This window comes from Mandrillus leucophaeus, unplaced genomic scaffold, assembly GCF_000951045.1.
Source record: "Mandrillus leucophaeus isolate KB7577 unplaced genomic scaffold, Mleu.le_1.0 Scaffold462, whole genome shotgun sequence".
NCBI lineage: Eukaryota > Metazoa > Chordata > Mammalia > Primates > Cercopithecidae > Mandrillus > Mandrillus leucophaeus.
The window spans coordinates 250372-267806 of NW_012104943.1; the positions used below are offsets into that span (position 1 = coordinate 250372).

General features: G+C 36.8%; 1 protein-coding gene across 2 annotated transcripts; it reads left to right on the forward strand.

Moving 5' to 3' along the window:
- Positions 1-9941: 9941 nt before the first annotated feature.
- Positions 9942-10706, forward strand: LOC105550015 (peptidyl-prolyl cis-trans isomerase A-like). 2 transcript variants are annotated; one of them, XM_011994810.1, is made up of 2 exons: positions 9944-10372; positions 10433-10706. In XM_011994810.1, the coding sequence occupies exons 1-2, from the start codon at positions 9980-9982 to the stop codon at positions 10475-10477; spliced, it is 438 nt and encodes a 145-aa protein (XP_011850200.1). In that variant the 5' UTR covers positions 9944-9979; the 3' UTR covers positions 10478-10706. The 2 variants fall into 2 exon arrangements, with proteins under 2 accessions (XP_011850199.1, XP_011850200.1); XM_011994809.1 differs by having other exon boundaries at positions 9942-10687.
- Positions 10707-17435: the final 6729 nt, after the last annotated feature.

Consider the following 17435-nt stretch of genomic DNA (forward strand, 5'->3'; position numbering starts at 1 on the left):
CTGCCTTTTTGTCCTATCCAGGACCCCAGCCTATGGAATGGTGCCCACCCACATTGAGGATGGATTTTTCCCACTCATTCCACTGACTCATCTGCCAATCTCCTCTGGAAACACCCTCCCTCACAGACACACCCAAAAATAATGCTTTACCAATTCTCTAGGAATTTCTTAATCCAGCCAAGGTGACACCTTAAATTAAACCTCACAAATATCTCAGGGATCAGGTAGAGAGTCTCTCTCTCTCAAAGTGAGACCTCTGAGCTACCACTGCAGAGTCCACAATGGCTCTTGACTTTCATGGCCAGTGATTGGCCTTTATTTCCTTGCAATGGTTTATATTGTCCTTTATTTCCTTGCAATGGTTATATTGGAAATGAAAGGCATATTATAGATCCCACTCTGTTGGATAAGTTGTTAGAAGAACAGGAATAAAAAATGAAAACAAAGCATAGTTTCTGTATGTTGATTTGTGCAGGCTGCTACAAGCATTGGTACTGAAGAATTTGAAGCTGTTTTCAATGGCCAGCATTGTCCATAGAGCAAGAACACTTAGAGCTGATGTCACTCTGCATTTACTCTCTCTCACTTTCAAAAATCCAGCTTGCTTCTCTCCTTTTTATTTTGCAGAAGGCATAAAGATGCCCACCATACAGAGAGGCAAGCTTCAAGGACAGGAAGCCTAAATGGGAAATCACTGCTCTTCCAGGCTCCATGCAGGCAATTGGATGTCTGTCCAGAACATTTCTGGATTAAATTGTTTGGAAGTCAGACAAATCATTTTAGGACTGGAGTTCTGCTTATTAGTGTTCAATGTTCACAGGCCACAAATGTGTCAAATGCTTGAAACAATTTATATTTCCAGTGATGATTCATGGCAAGTGATTGCTTCCCTGTTGGCTAATGTGAGAAATGCAGCATTTCTTTTCATAAACATTAACAGGACAAACAATAATTTGGAGAATAAATAAAATGTAATTCCACTTGGATGCATTAGAAAGATTTCTCCTTTGCTACAATTCTAAAGATGATAATAATGAATAACAATGAGATTGATTGTTGCAGTAGCACTTGTCATAGAATCTTCTAAGTTTGGTTCTGCCACTGATGTGAGAAATCCCTTGACATCACCTTCATTATCATGATGCCCTCACTGAAAAATGTATTTTGGGGAGTTCTCACATTTTAAACTTTTGTTATTGACTTCATGAGTGTCTACCCCCCATCCCATGAAATGCCTCTTCTGGATTGTCTTGGATTCAGAGAATGCTGAAAAGAAGCTGAATTTGGAAAGAGTGAATTATTTGAACTTGAACAATAGCAATATTTTTATATTTGCAAGTAAGTTAGCATTTTGTAGCTGACATGGAATTACATTCATTATAGACAATGATGACTTTATTATTATTTTGAAACGTAATATAGATGCTCACTCATTAGTGCATGTGTACCCAACAGTCCTATACCAATCAACCAGTCAACGAATATTAGTCAGGCATTTACTGTATGCAAAATACTGTTATTTCTTTGAAGATAAGACAAAGTAATATGAAACATTATTTCTTCTTTGTAGGGACTTATGACCTATCTATATGTGAAAATAAGGAAAATAAATATTATGAAAATCGGGCTCTAGGTTACAGTATCTAGGGAGATCAGCTTACTGATACCCAAGATATTTCAAAATGCATTCATCCATGTATTCTTCACAGTCTAAATCCTGGTTCTTAGCCTTGCAGGTTTATAAAATTAATCTTGTTAGAGCCTCAAATATGTTATTAATCAGGAATATGACATACTAACCCCATAATACCTAATCTGACATATAACCCAGAATGAAAATATAGCTACTGGGCTGCCAAGTAACCCATGTAGGCCTGGGCAGTGTGTAAGCTTCCTGGGTGCATGCTGCCTTGTCATGATAAACATGACAATAGAATAATGGGATCTGACTATAGTTGAAATGTGAAAAAGCTGAGTGAAACCTATATAAAGTAGACTGAGGATGCCACCTCTAACTTTTAAATACTCATTTGAGAAACTGAATATTTACATCTGTTCCCATTACTCATTTCTTGGATTGGGATTTCTCTCTCAGACTTCTTTTTAAGCTTCATTTTTGATTAACTTCACTGCTAATTGAAATATTCATTGCATTTTGAAAATGGCATATGATGAAATATTACACACTCATACAAATGTGTGTAATACATATAAATTATATATAATAATAAAATAAATTGCCCTGTAGCCACAGATAACATAAGACACAAAAAATCACCAACACCTCTGAATCCTACTGAATGGTAGTCTATTATGTGATCTCTTATGTTAACTTTTATACTGAAAAAATTTCTTAGCATTTTATGTTTTCTCACACACACACACACAGTTTAATTTCTCATGTTTTAGACAGTAAAATGAGAATGAGAATGTGTTCTATGACTTTGGTCAATATTATGTAACTGTACATATCAAGGATTCATTCATTTTCATGCTGTATTTCTCCATCCTTTGAACATTACACAATTTCTTTATTGTCCTGCTGATGGGCTTTGGATCATTTCCAGTTTTATGTTTTTTGCTATAATAAATAATGCTGCATAATATTCTTATACATTTCTTCTGTTGTACATGTGCAAAGTTTCTCTAGCATGCATATTTAGAAGAAGAACTATTGGGTCCTAATGTATGCACAGCTTCCATTTTATTAGAGGATGCCAAGTTGTTTTCTAAAGTGTTATAAAATTTATGCCCTTGCCATAATGTAAAAAGGTTATAACTAAGTAAAAAAGATATCACTTTATATCTTTACCAACACTTGGCCTCTTCAGACTTTAATTTTTGCTAACCTGGACAATGTTAAATAGTATCTCACTGTGATTTTGGTGTACATTTATCTGATTACTAAGGGTTCAGTACCATTTCAATATGTTTACTGACCATTTGTGTTCCATCTGTGAAATACCTGTTAATTTTTTTGAAAACTATTCAATTAAGTTGTTTCCTTTGTCTTCTATATGTATAAAGACTATTTTATAACAATCCTTTGCCAGTTGTATGTCTTACAAATATTTCCTGGTTTGTAGCTTTTTACTTTATTGATCATATTAAAATAAATTTTATAAATTTTATAAATCAAATGTTTTTAATAAAATTTATAAACTTTATAAATAAAATATTATTGGTAACATTTATTAATCTTTCCCCTTATGGTTTTTACTGTTTTTATCTTGTAATAGAAATATTTTTCAATACTGAGATTATGAAGATGTGTTCTTATATGATCTTTGATATGGTTTGGCTGTGTCCCCACCCAAATCTCATCTTGAATGGTAGTTCCCATAATCCCCACATGTCAATGGAGGCACCCGGTGGGAGGTAATTCAATCACAAAGGTGGTTATTACCCCCATGCTCACTCATGATAGTGAGTTCTCACAAGATCTGATGGTTTTATAGGGGGCTTTCCCCTCTTTGCTTGGCATTGTCTCTCTCCTGCAACCATGTGAAGAAAAACATGTTTGCTTCCCCTTCTGCCATGATTGTAAGTTTCCTGAGGCCTCCCTAGCCATGCATAACTGTGAGTCAACTAAACCTCTTTCCTATATAAATTACCCAGTCTTGGGCAGTTCTTTATAGCAGCATGAGAATGAACTAATATAACCTTCTAATGTTTTTAAAATGGCACTCATATTTAAATAATTTATACCTAGAGTAAATAGTATCTCTATTAGTTATCGACCTTCATATAGTTGTAAATAGTACTCATAGAGTAAATAGTATCTCTATTAGTTATCGACCTTTATATACTCATATACACATTGATGTGTTTAGATTATATATGATACAAAAATTAGGTGCTCTTGTTCTAAGAGTTTGAAAATTTAAATGCCCTATAATATCAACATAGTATGTTAGACTACAGATTTGCAGAGAGATACAAGGGCTACTAATTCAAAAAGTCTTGACTGTTGATCTGGTAATGTATGGCTGTGTAACAAACTATCCAAAAACTTACTGGTTTAAAGCAATAATTTGTTAATATCTTTTATGATCCAGTAGATTGAGTGGGCTCATCCAGAGATTCTTGTTTGGGATCTCTCTAGCTGTTACATGGAAACTGAGGCTTGAGTCATCTGAAGGTTCAACTGGGCCAAACTTCCAGGATGGCTTGCTTATATGACTGGTATTTGGTACTGGCTGTTGGATAGTGAATAGGAGTTCACCTGGGACAGTTACAAGAGGACCTACATGTGGCCTCTTTCTGGAGGTTGGGCTCCTTACACCATGGTGGCTGGGTATAAGAAGGTACATCACAACAGTGAGCCTTCCAAAAAAACAAGGAAGATGCTGCTACAAGGCTTCATATGACCTAGCCTTGGGAGTCATATAGTGTCACAGTTTCTTCCATTTTACTAGTTATGTATGGCCGGCTCAGTTTCAACATAGGAGGAGACTTCTCTAGGGTGTGAATTCCAGAAGGTACGGTTCACTGGGGCATTGTCTCTGAAGATTAGTTACAACAGTTAGGTAAAGGAATTGCCAGTATTAATATTTGCAGAGAGAGTTCTATGACATCTAATTCAAGCAATAAATAAGATTAAATAGATTGAAAAACCTTTCACTACAAAACATCTAAATTTTATGGCTAAAATGTCTGTTTTTAAAAACAAAGGGGAATTGACCATGAAGTAAGAAAAATTCTCAGAGGTCCAAAGCAAGAAAGCATAAATTTAGAGTGACATTTAAATGCTAAAGACAGATTAGTTTAGAGTACCTTTTGATTCCAAACACCTATGACTTTAGTTTTAATGCAGATTGGTGCGGGAGGGAGGGGATAAGAGAGAAAGCCTAGAGCCAAGGTAAGGTGGATAATCTATTTGAAGACCCTCTACTATATGAGCCATGAAGTGTGCTATACAAAAGTATGGATAGCCAGAAACATGCCTATTCAAAACTTGACTCTAAATGGAACTTAAAAGTGTCTGAGAATTTGTGAACAAGGGAAAACATCATACAGGTTTATGATTATAATTAGTAGTAACTCTATGATCCAAACACCTCAAACCAAAAATGTATTTAAAGTTATTTTAAGTTGGTGATTCCAAGTATCTCTGATAGAAGCAATGAAAATTCAGTTGGGAGAAACAAATTTCAACACACATCTCAAGGTTGTTCTTCAGCTAAAGTTCTAATGGATATTATTTGCAAACACAAATCACAAGACACATGACATAACAAGGACATCATGAGTAAGAGCCAGGAGAAGCAATGAGTAATAGCTAAGATACTCAAACACTTCAGATATTAGAATTATCAGACCTAGAATACATGTATTAAATATGTCTAACAATTACAAAGGCAAAGAATAAGAGACAAGTGACTCAAAAATAACCAAATAGAATATCTAGAAATGAAAAGTATAATAATCAACATTTAGAAGTCCAACTATTTAAAATAATATTAGATTTAACTTGTAAGTATTGATTTGGAAGACAGACAAAAAGCACTATTCAGAAAATAGCAGACAGAGACAAATAATTTAGAAACATCAAAGAGAAGTTAAGAAACACCGAGGATAGAAGGAAAAGATGTAACACATATCAAGTAGGTGATTCAAAGAAATAACAGGAGAGTTGATTTTTGAAGAGGCAATGGCTAAAATTTTTCAGAATTGATTTAAAAAACTGGGATCATCAGGATTAGGAATTCCAATGAAATTCAGGAAAAATTCTGAATTTCCACACCTGAATACATTGTATGGAACATGAAACTTAAAAGCTAAAGACAAAGAAAAAACCTTCAGATCAGTTAGAAATAGATTTTTTAAAGTTACTAGGTGACAGTTGAATGGCTGAATTATCAGCAATAATAACAGGACAAGAAAACAGTGAAATGACTTAATGTACTCAGGGAAGGTAACTGCCAACATAGGATTATATATCTGCAAAGTTCTTTTAAAAAACAAAACAGGAGTGAAATAAATATACTCAACAGACAAAACTGAAATGCTTACTACCATTAGAACTTGAGGAAGGGAATGAAAGAAAAATAAAGTAAGAGTAAAAGACTACTTCAGGAAGAAGAAAAATCCTCTCAAAATGAAATTATAAGATGTAAAAAAAGTGGTGAACATAGAAATTGCTATACAAATGGGTAAATATAAACAGTATACAGCATATTAATGGGTTTTAAGGCAAAAACATGCGATTTTATTAGGAAAGGCAGGGATTGTGCACAGATTAATCTGATTAAAACTATACTAGGACACCACACTGGAATAAAGCAGAAAGAAAAACCAAGGAAGATGAAGACAAGCAAAGAGAAAAATAAAGGGAGTAAAAAGGTGAAGGGGCATCCTGAGGAGTTTTCAAATGCTAAAAAAAATTGTTGACCAGAATTAACATTTTTAACTGGAGAATTAAAGAATCTTTTTTTCTCTGGCTTTTCTCCCTAACTCAAGGCTTGCCTGGTATTAATCCTACTCCAAAACTCTCTACCGCTTTAAAAAGGTATTGCCAAATAGAGAAACAGGTTCTCAGAGTCCAAGATACTGGATTTATTTTACTTTATATAAGAATGTTAAATGACAATTTAAATGCTGTCTTCAGCAATTCAAGCTTCATTTCCTTTTTCTTTTTTTTTTTTTTTTGGAACCTTAAAAATTCCTTTTTCCTTTTTTTAAAAAAAAACTTATTTATTTCCATAGTTTTTTGGGGGAACAGGAGGCGTTTGGTTACATCAGTTCTTTAGTGGTGATTTCTGAGATATGGTGCACCCATCACCCAAGTAGTATATACTGTATCAATTTGTAGTCTTTTATCCCTCACCCCCTCCCACCCTTTCCCCTGAGTCCCCAAAGTCCACCGTATTATTCTTAAGCCTTTGCATCCTCATAGCTTAGCTCCCACTTTTGAGTGAGAACATATGATGTTTGGTTTTCCATTCCTGAGTTACTTCATTTAAAATAATGGTCTCCAACTCCATCCAGGTTGCTGCAAATGCCATTATTTTGTGCTGAGTAGTATTGCATTATATATATATATATACACACACACATATATATACACATACATACACACACACCACAATTTCTTTATCTACTCATTTACTGATAGGCCTTTGAGCAAGTTCCATATTTTTGAAACTGCAAATTGTACTGCTATAAACATGTGTGTGCAAGTATCCTTTCTTTATAACCTTTTTTTTTCCTCTGGGTAGATGCCCAGTAAGGGGATTGCTGGATCAAATGGTAGTTCTACTTTCTGTTCTATAGGGAATCTCCACACTGTTTTCCACAGTGGTTGTATTAGTTTAAATTCCCACCAGCAGTATATAAGTGTTCCCTTTTTACTACATCCATGCCAACATCTGTTTTTTTTTTATTGTTTGATTATGGCCATTCTTGCAGGAGTAAGGTGGTATTGCATTGTGGTTTTGATTTTCGTTTTCCTGATCATTAGTGATGTTGAGCATTTTTTCATATGGTTGTTGGCCATTTGTATATCTTCTTTTGAGAATTGTCTATTCATGTTCTTAGCCCACTTTTTGATGGGATTTTTTTATGCTAATTTGTTTTAGCTCCTTGTGGATTCTGAATATTAGTCCTTTGTCAGATGTATAGATTGCAAAGATTTTCTCTCACTCTGTGGGTTGTCTGTTTACTCTGCTGATTCTTTTGCTGTGCAGAAGCCTTAACTAAGGTTTAATTAAGTCCCATCTGTTTATCTTTGTTTTTGTTGCATTTGCTTTTGGGTTCTTGGTCATGAAGTCTTTGCCTAAGCCAATGTCTAGAAGGGTTTTTCTGATGTTATCTTCTAGAGTTTTTATGGTTTCAGGTCTTAGATTTAAGTCTTTGATCCATCTTGAGTTGATTTTTGTATAAGGTGAGAGATGAGGATCCAGTTTCATTCTTCTGCATGTGGCTTGCCAATTATCCCAGCACTATTTGTTGAATAGGGCAGGCGTTCTTTCCCCAACTTTATGCTTTTATTTGCTTTGTTGAAGATCAGTTGGCTATATTTAGCTTTATTTCTGGGTTCTCTATTCTGTTGCATTGGTCTGTTTGCCTAGTTTTAGATCAGTGCCATGCTGTTTTGGCGACTATGGCCTTATAGTATAGTTTGAAGTCACATAATGTGATGCCTCTAGATCTGCTCTTTTTGCTCAGTCTTGCTTTGACTATGCAGGCTCTTTCTTGGTTCCATATGAATTTTACGATTCTTTTTTCTAGTTCTGTGAAGAATGATGGTGGTATTTTTATGGGAATTGCATTGAATGTGTAGATTGCTTTTGGTAGTATGGTCATTTTCACAATATTGATTCTACCCATCCATGAACATGGGATGTGTTTCCATTTGTTTGTGTCATCTATGATTTCTTTCAGCAGCGTTTTGTAGTTTTCCTTGTAGAGGTCTTTTACCTCCTTGGTTAGGTATATTCCTGAGGTTTTTTTGCAGCTATTGTAAAAGGGGTTGAGTTACTGATTTGATTCTCAGCTTGTTCACTGTTGGTGTATAGCAGAACTACTGATTTGTGTACATTAATTTTGTATCCTGAAACTGCTGAATTCATTTTTCAGTTCTAGGAGTTTTTTGAAGAAGTCTTCAGGGTTTTCTAGGTATATGATCATATCTTCAGCAAACAGTGACACTTTGACTTCCTCTTTACTGATTTGGATGCCTTTTATTTCTTTCTCTTGTCTGATTGCTCTGGCTAGGAATTCCAGTACTATATTGAATAGAAGTGGTGAAAGTGGCCATCTTTGTCTTGTTCTAGTTTTCAGGGGAAATGCTTTCAACTTTTCCCCATTCAGTATTATGTTGGCTGTGGGTTTGTCATAGATGGCTTTTATTACCTTAAGGTATGTCTATTCTATGCTTGTTTTGCTGAGAGTTTTAATCATAAAGGGATATCAGCTTTATTTTCTAAAATATGACAAACCAGCGTATCTCCATCTCCTTTCTAGACAGCCATATAGGGGCCATAATTCTAAGATACATAAATGGTAGGAATTCTTGCCAAATGTTTGATGGTTGTACCAGCAAAGAAATGGGTGGAATCTCCATCAACAGTGCTTTTCAAAAAACATGTATATCTTTCATAAACCCACTTATCCTCTTACAGGCCTATACAGCTATGGCACATGGTATTAATTGGAACATTCAGACGATATATATTGAAGTTCTACTTCTTCTGCTTACTAGCTATGCAATCTTGGACAAATTAACTCTCTGAGCCCCAGTTTAGTAGAATGGGAAATAATAGCACTTTTCTTCTTGACCATCCTGGTTGTAGCAAGGATGCAATGACATGGCTTGTAGGGCTATATAAACTTCAAAGACTCCAATAAATAGAAGTTGTTATTCTTGAATAAACATTTTTTTCATTATCACAATCACATGAGGCTATTTATGTAATAACCTCCTTAATTCTAAGGAGATGATTATAATTTGTTTTCAACATTTCACATTTAGGAAAATAGATAAAAAGAGAGATGCACTTTCAATGATGATGAATAGTACATGCAAAATATATGTGAATGAAGAAAACAAGATTATATTATTTTTCAGCTGAGCAATTATCATATGAGCCTCTGGGGAGAAAATCTAATTCAACTTTTAAGTTACTAACTTTAGTAATTCTAAGCATGTTTAACAGTCATGACAAATGACTTAAATTACTAAATATGAATAAAGGGGAGAATTCTATTGATACAGAGGAAAGGTCTTCTAGTCAGAGAAAAAATTTAAAGGGGACTTGAGATAATTTAATGTAAATATAAGACTAAGTCTGTGAAAAATATTGAATTGTGTTTGCTTCTTGACTAGCACACCAAAAATGTAATCAACTAAAGAGATTGAAACAAGTAAGCATTTCTCTTTCTCCTTTTAAGGAAAACTATTTCTGTTAGAGTTTTGAAAGCCTTAAAGATAAGGTCGGCAGACGCTGCCGCCGAGGAAAGTCCTGTACTACTAGCCATGGTCAACCCTACCGTGTTCTTCGACATTGCCGTCGACGGCGAGCCTTTGGGCCGCGTCTCCTTCGAGCTGTTTGCAGACAAGGTTCCAAAGACAGCAGAAAATTTTCGTGCTTTGAGCACTGGAGAGAAAGGATTTGGTTATAAGGGTTCCTGCTTTCACAGAATTATTCCAGGGTTTATATGTCAGGGTGGTGACTTCACATGCCATAATGGCACTGGTGGCAAGTCCATCTATGGGGAGAAATTTGAAGATGAGAACTTCATCCTAAAGCATACAGGTCCTGGCATCTTGTCCATGGCAAATGCTGGACCCAACACAAATGGTTCCCAGTTTTTCATCTGCACTGCCAAGACTGAGTGGTTGGATGGCAAGCATGTGGTCTTTGGCAAAGTGAAAGAAGGCATGAATATTGTGGAGGCCATGGAGCGCTTTGGGTCCAGGAATGGCAAGACCAGCAAGAAGATCACCATTGCTGACTGTGGACAACTCGAATAAGTTTGACTTGTGTTTTATCTTAACCACCAGACCATTCCTTCTGTAGCTCAGGAGAGCACCCCTCCACCCCATTTGCTCGCAGTATCCTAGAATCTTTGTGCTCTCGCTGCAGTTCCCTTTGGGTTCCATGTTTTCCTTGTTCTCTCCCATGCCTAGCTGGATTGCAGAGTTAAGTTTATGATTATGAAATAAAAACTAAGTAACAATTGTCAAAAAAAAAAAAAAAAAAGATAAGGTCAAATAACATTACAAAACTAAATCAGGTTTTTGCTAAATACTAGACAAATCCAGTTGTATAGGCTTTTATCATATGGTTAGAAAATAAGCTTTTCTATTTATTTACTAAGTGTTATAAAGGAGGGATGAATGTAATTCTCAGTGTCTTGTCTACAAAGTAGCACTGATACTAATAAGAATGAGAAATGGGATATGAACAATGGATGACAAATCATTTTCTGGAGTCTCCAGAAGCCACTTAAGTATTAAAATAAAATGATGCCATAATTCATATTTTGTTCCATGAGGATATCAAAAACAATCTGACTGTGAACTTCAGACTTTTTGATTCCGTTTTGTTGAATAGACCCATTTTCCCCAGGGATATGTCCCTTCACCATGGAGTTCCAGGTCCTTGCACCAGGATGGTACCCTCTACTTTCTAGTTATGTCTGACAGTCTATTCTGTTTCTGGTATTTTTTCATCACCAAGGGCCCACGACTCCTCAGTACTCTGTTTTCCCTCTCTGTCCCTCCAGATTCCCTCTCCGCGTTTCATCCTGCTCTATATCTCTGGGGGCCAATGTTAATGGACTGCAAAAATTAGGCTTCATTGACATTTGGCTTACAATTCAGCTCAGCCAATATAAGGCACCAGCAGGAGTTGGGAAGGAAAGACAAATTGGGGCATTCATTTCACCAGCTTCCTCCCAGCTCAGCAGAAACTTGGTGGTGGCTTTGTTCTTCTGTTGAAGGCTACAGTTTCTGAAAGATGACTCTCTTCTATCACTACATCTCTTCCTAGTTTTCAGTAATGGTTTCCTATTCTTGTACTTTTAGACCTAGGATAGTAACAGCTCCCTGCTATTGTTGGTCCCTGGGTGTTTTACCATCCCTAATTTTCTTCCCTTAATTTTAACCACAAACTTTTATATATAGTCCCTTTAGTAAATCCTCTCTAATTTACCCTATTTGAGTGCATCTGGTTTCCTGCCAGGGCCCTTTCCCACATAAACCTACCATAGCCTGTGAGATAATCTTTAAACTCTTCTTTTTGATTTTAACTCACTTTGCTATTTGTCACCTTCTTGTTTTGCTAGCTGTGAGAAAACATTAACTTTCCCCTCTTCTAAATGGAATAACCTCTAGCACACATTTTCTCTGCTCTATTATGCCTTTGCACTTTACTATAAACTCAGGTATAATTATTAACTTAGGTATAAGACATATTTCATCAAAAGATGACAAAGAAATTCATTCTTCACACTTCTCATAGCATCTAATCCAGGAAGAGACACTAGTTAGGAGCAGGATTTGAAATTTTAATTCATTGTTTCCTTGATTTGTTTCTCTTCCTTTCCAGCCTTCGTTAATTTCTTTCCATTTTAACCCATGCCTTCATCCCTATTTTTCTCTTGGCCTCAATTTTTACAATATTTTAAGTCCTAAGCCCCACTTTATGAAGCCACTACATTAGATTATTGATGTCAGATTAAAGAACTCTGAGTTTATGAGTCTGAAAGTCCTTTTCTCCCTCAATATAACAAAGTCTGAGTCTTCCACCCCTCAGGGCACAATACAGAGCTCTTCTAATTTTTGGTTGGTTTTCCTGATCAATGAAAGGAGATCAGTTTACTTGAAAAATGCTATCATGTTTACTTAAACACTGTTGTTAGTTCCACTGCTGTATTAGAAATATTCAAGTGAAGGAAGCTTAAGGGTAATATAGTACATGAAGCTGTTGGAACAGGGAAGATAAACAAAGATAAGACTAGAATGAATTTTTAGAATCAAATTTCACTTTGGCTTTATTCTTCAATCTATTATAATAATCTCTACTCTTGTATCCCTAAGAGCTAGCTTGGGTTCTTTAAGACAAAGCCAGAACACATTCCATAGATGAAGACAGAGAAATGGAAGACTTCTTGCCCACAGTAAAAGCATCCAACTTTATCTTCCTAGTAATAAGTTTAAGAGGTGCCACTATACGTTCCTTTTTAGAAAGGAGTGAGAGAAGTGAGGGGTAACACAGCCTCAGTGAAATCTGGGGAGTGGGTAGCCTAGATTAGATATCCTCGGGCCACTCTAATGTGAAGAGCATGCCATTTGTTTCTGGTATCATTTCTGCAGCAGGCTGTAGTAGGATGAGCATGAACTCTGGAGTTAGCTTTGTATTTGAATCCTGGTTCTACCATTTAGCAGAACCAGGTATACTGGACCAAACCAATGACAAAACCAGGTTTCTAGAGGTATTCTATAATTGGTGACCTTGAAACTCATTTTTTTTTTCATTCAACAAATATTTTATTGAATGCCTACCATGTTCCAGGCCCTATTCTAGGCATGGAGTGTATTAAAAATGGAAGTAATATGAAGTCCCTAATCTCATACAATTTATCATGATTTTGCAGGCTGGCCTTCTCTTCAGCCATCAATTGACCCTAAAAGTGCTAGATGGCACATTGCCCCCCTACTTCTATAGGCAATCATGCAAAAGTCATTAATTAAATGTCTCCATAATGACTGTGTGCTAGAGGAATGGCCCTGTGCCAATGCCTTCAAAAGTCTGTGCTCCAAATGCCACTCTTGTCCTGAAGCTAATGGATAAAGTGACCACAGCATACATTTAGAATTGATTGTTTTCTTTAGATTTAATTAAGCCCTCCTCTCCTCCTCCAATGAAAATGTTAATGTTTTCTTTCTACTACAGTCACTATACCTTAACATGAAAAGAATTACATTTTCCTCTCTGACTTTTAATTATCCCCTGACAGCTTTGAGAAATGGCATGAGTAATACAAATCAGAAATGCCAGTTGGCTTTGGAATGCATCCCGTGTGCTTTTGAAACAGATTTTCTGAGCTATGTTTTGAACAAGTGTTAATGTTAATTTGTGTTTCTTTAACAGACACCAACAGATGAGCAAAAAAGAGAAAGAGGTCCTTCACAAATGTAATAGTATGACAGGAGGGCTTTCCAGGATTGACAATACCATGAAGACAATCAGCAGCACAAAAAGGAGAGGTCATTGAATATCCTTAAGAATGTCTCACAGTGGCTCACGCCTATAATCCCAGAACTTTGGGAGGCTGAGGCACGTGGATCACTTGAGGTCAGGAGTTCAAGACCACCCTGGCCAACATGGTGAAACCCCCTTTCTTCTAAAAATACAAAAATTAGCTGGGTGTGGTGGCACATGCCTGTAATCCCAGCTACTTGGGAGGCTGAGGCAGGAGAATCGCTTGAACCCAGAAGGCGGAGGTTGCAGTGAGCTGAGATTGTGCCACTGCACTCCAACCTGGGAGACAGAGTGAGACTATGTCTTCAAAAAAAAGAAGAATGTCTTTCTTGGTGATATATTTAAGTGGTCAGACATTTTCTCAACTGAGGTTTCAACTATATCGGTGCTTCTCAAAGCATCTGTGAGGAAAGAACCAGTTTTTTAAAAAGAAATTTTCCAATCTAAAGTTTCTAAGGGCTGACTCTCAATTTCTGTACTGTTTCATCACAGACCAGTAACAAGCAAGCATCACTGCTCCATGAACCACATTTAGAGTAGTCCTGTTTTATATAAATAATGATTGCCATTTATGGGGCAGATAGTGTGCCAAACATTTGATAAATATAATTTAATCTTCACAACAATCTTATGTGGCAAATCTTTCCCATTTAACAGCTAAAAAAGTGAGATTTAGAGAGTTTAGGTAATTTGCAAAGACTCATAATCAGTGGTAGCACATTTCATCCTAACTTAAATCTATCCATTACCGTCTTTTAAGAATCGGGAGTAGCAAGGTTAGATAGTTCAAAATATACAGAATTATTGACAAAAGAATGACATCGCGCAGAATCAGATCTGATAGTCCAAGGACACAAATTAATGCGGAAGCAAAAGGCCAGGAAAATCTAGTTAGGCATGAGTCAGGTACTAGGTAATTGAAGAAAAGAATGGTTGAAACTGGGTTGACTGCTGGAATGTAGAGTGTAGCTTGTGAGCAATTATTCAAAGATTTTTGCTTTTGTTTAGTGTCCTTTCTTCCTAAGGTAACCAAACATATTCTAATTAACAGCTGTCACCTGATTCTGCCACCACCTTCCAATGTACTGTCTGGGGCTTGCTGTACTCTCTGGTCCTGATCCTTTTAAGGTGATATGACCATCAATATCTATCCATAGAGTTTGATTACACCCAGCGAAGGGAGGGATACATCCCTTGGCAAGATCTGAGGCTCAATTAGAGGGTCTTCATCCTCTGGAAGACCAAGTGGTGCACTATCTAGGGTTGTCAAATTCAAGGACTTGACTCCTCTTTATTAGAACATCCTTTTCACAGGGAAGCATAGCCGGTGAGGCCTAATGAAATGGGAATGGATCACTCCTTAAGTCTTAGAGGTGGATACAGCATGATTACTAAGCTATTCGCAAGGAGAAAAGAGGCCTTTGGCCAGGGAATTAGCTTGTAGGGAGACCCACTGGAAACAGTGCTGCATGTTCAGTCCCCTAGGAACAGGGGACATAAATGCTAATTTATGAAATTAAATTATGAAAATCACATTGGAAGCCAACATGGCAAAGGGGGTCCAGATGCAGGGTGGAAAATGATGTAGGAGAAACTGAAAACGTGCACTGTAAAAGCAGGGATGCAAGGCAAAAGGGAGGAACCAAGAAAAAAAAGTCACTGGGGAGGAGGAGGTAAGCAGATCATATAAAGTAGATGAGGCCAAACCTTGTCCAAGCTCCAGGGTTTTGCATAAGATCAAGTAAATAAATATATTCAGATTGTAGACAATACAGAAACATAGACACACACATTTTATGCAACCAAAAGAAATCCATTACCCATATTCGTACCACCCAGAGATGATTATTTAATTATGTTTTCTATGCATTGTTTGACTTTGAGAGTAAGCAAAGCCCAACCAAGCTGGTTCCCTGACTGTATTCTGAATAGTGTGTGTGCTGGAGGGAGGGAGAGATAATTGAGGCAGGGACAGTTAATTCACTTCTGAAAAACTCGGTGTAATGTTGCAGATGGCCAAGGCATCATGGGATTTCTGACCCAGAGAGAACTTGAAGATCATCCAGTTGATGGTTTTAAAACTGTGTTTTTCAAAGCCATATAGGTCCAGCACAGATGCCTCAGGGGCTGTCTGGGGACAGAATTGAGTGTACAGCCAAGTCGTCAGGGTTATAGGTCTCTCAACCTGGCTTCAACCCAGCAGCTCTGCTTTATGTGGTTTTTATATTCATTTCTGGGTAAGGTTTTACTTGAAAAAATATTCTGCTGCTTTTAAAGGAGAACAATAAAAAGATTGAAAGTCATTGCCCTAATCCCAAGTATCCATTTTGCAGATAAGGAAACTGAAGTCCCAAGAAATGAAAGGACAATCAGAAGAATGTCTAACCCATGGCCAGATGTGTTAGCTATAAGGTACATTCTTGATTCCCTATTTATTCTCTGACATTCCCCTCAAATTGGCTGTATCTCTTTATAGTCTTCCTTAGAATAGGCCTCCTCTTACTCAGAAAATGTTCAGTCTTGGCTCAGGATTATATAACAACAGAATAATCAACTGTTTCTGTTTTCCCAGGACTGAGAGACTGTCTTTGGGTACAGGACTTTCAGTGCTAAAGTCAAAAAAGTGCCACACAAACCAGAAGGGTTGGTCAACCTATCAGGAAGCCTCCTGTTCCCAGATTTTTTCTTACTAACAGCTCTGTATTTGTTCCTGGAATTCTAGGTAAGTTTGTCTCACTTTAGATTTCTGACTCATAGAATCCTTCAGCCTTTGGAACTCAATATTCGAGTCTGGCTTCCTAATTTCTGCTTCCTGACCTCACTTCTGATTCATGCCTGTGTGGGCACATTCTACCTGCTTACTTCTCTGTGTCATGGACAACACACTCTACCCAGTCTTTATTTTTTCTCCCTGGGATCTGATTGTGTGTAGTCTTTGAATATGTCACTGAGTGTCAGAGTGTTACTTGCCATTCACGTGAATTGAAGTAACTGCTGACACCTTACTAATCAATCAATACTGCCCAATTTCTGATACATTCTGGAAGTTTCTTGACCCATACTCAGACTTTTCTCAGAGTTTCTTTCCATCATCATTTCCCTTTACTGCCAACAGGCTTGAAAAACATCCTATCTTGGCTGCTGGACATCAACAATATATTTTATGCCCCATGTAGTTCATGAACTGAGTGTCGCAACCTAACAGATTAGTAGGAGATAATTTTTTAAACTGCATTTATTAATAGTTAGCGTCTCTTTGGATCACTGCCGATTAGAGTATCTAAATTATTCTCACAATTTTGTTTTACCTTAGGAAGACTTGCTGTATATAATTCAGAGGGTTTTGTTAAGTAACTCAAGCATGGGATTTTAGTGTCTCCTTTGATGAGAGCTCTGCCAAAGTGTCCCTGTTACTTCACTCATCACTTGGCCTGTGGGGAGAGCCCGGTGGCCTTTGCTCTGCTCATCTGCCCACTCAAATTTATTCTAGGTTTACTTTGTAGATTTTGATCTGAACTATTTTTCAGAATCCCAGACAGGTTCTTTTTCAAAAACACAAACAAAAACAAAAAAACCTGTTTGGCTCAACTCTGTGTCTCTTTTGTTCTCTCTAGCCACAGTGATGGCACTCAGATCTCAGTGCTCAAGGGATGTGATTAGAGACAGAAAATGGCATTGAAATTCATGTCACAGAGCATTTAAGTTCAGCTATCATGTGAAAGA

Excerpts from the sequence above, each read along its gene's own strand:
- LOC105550015 (XM_011994809.1), top strand. The coding sequence starts at position 9,980 with ATGGTCAACCCTACCGTGTTCTTCGACATTGCCGTCGACGGCGAGCCT.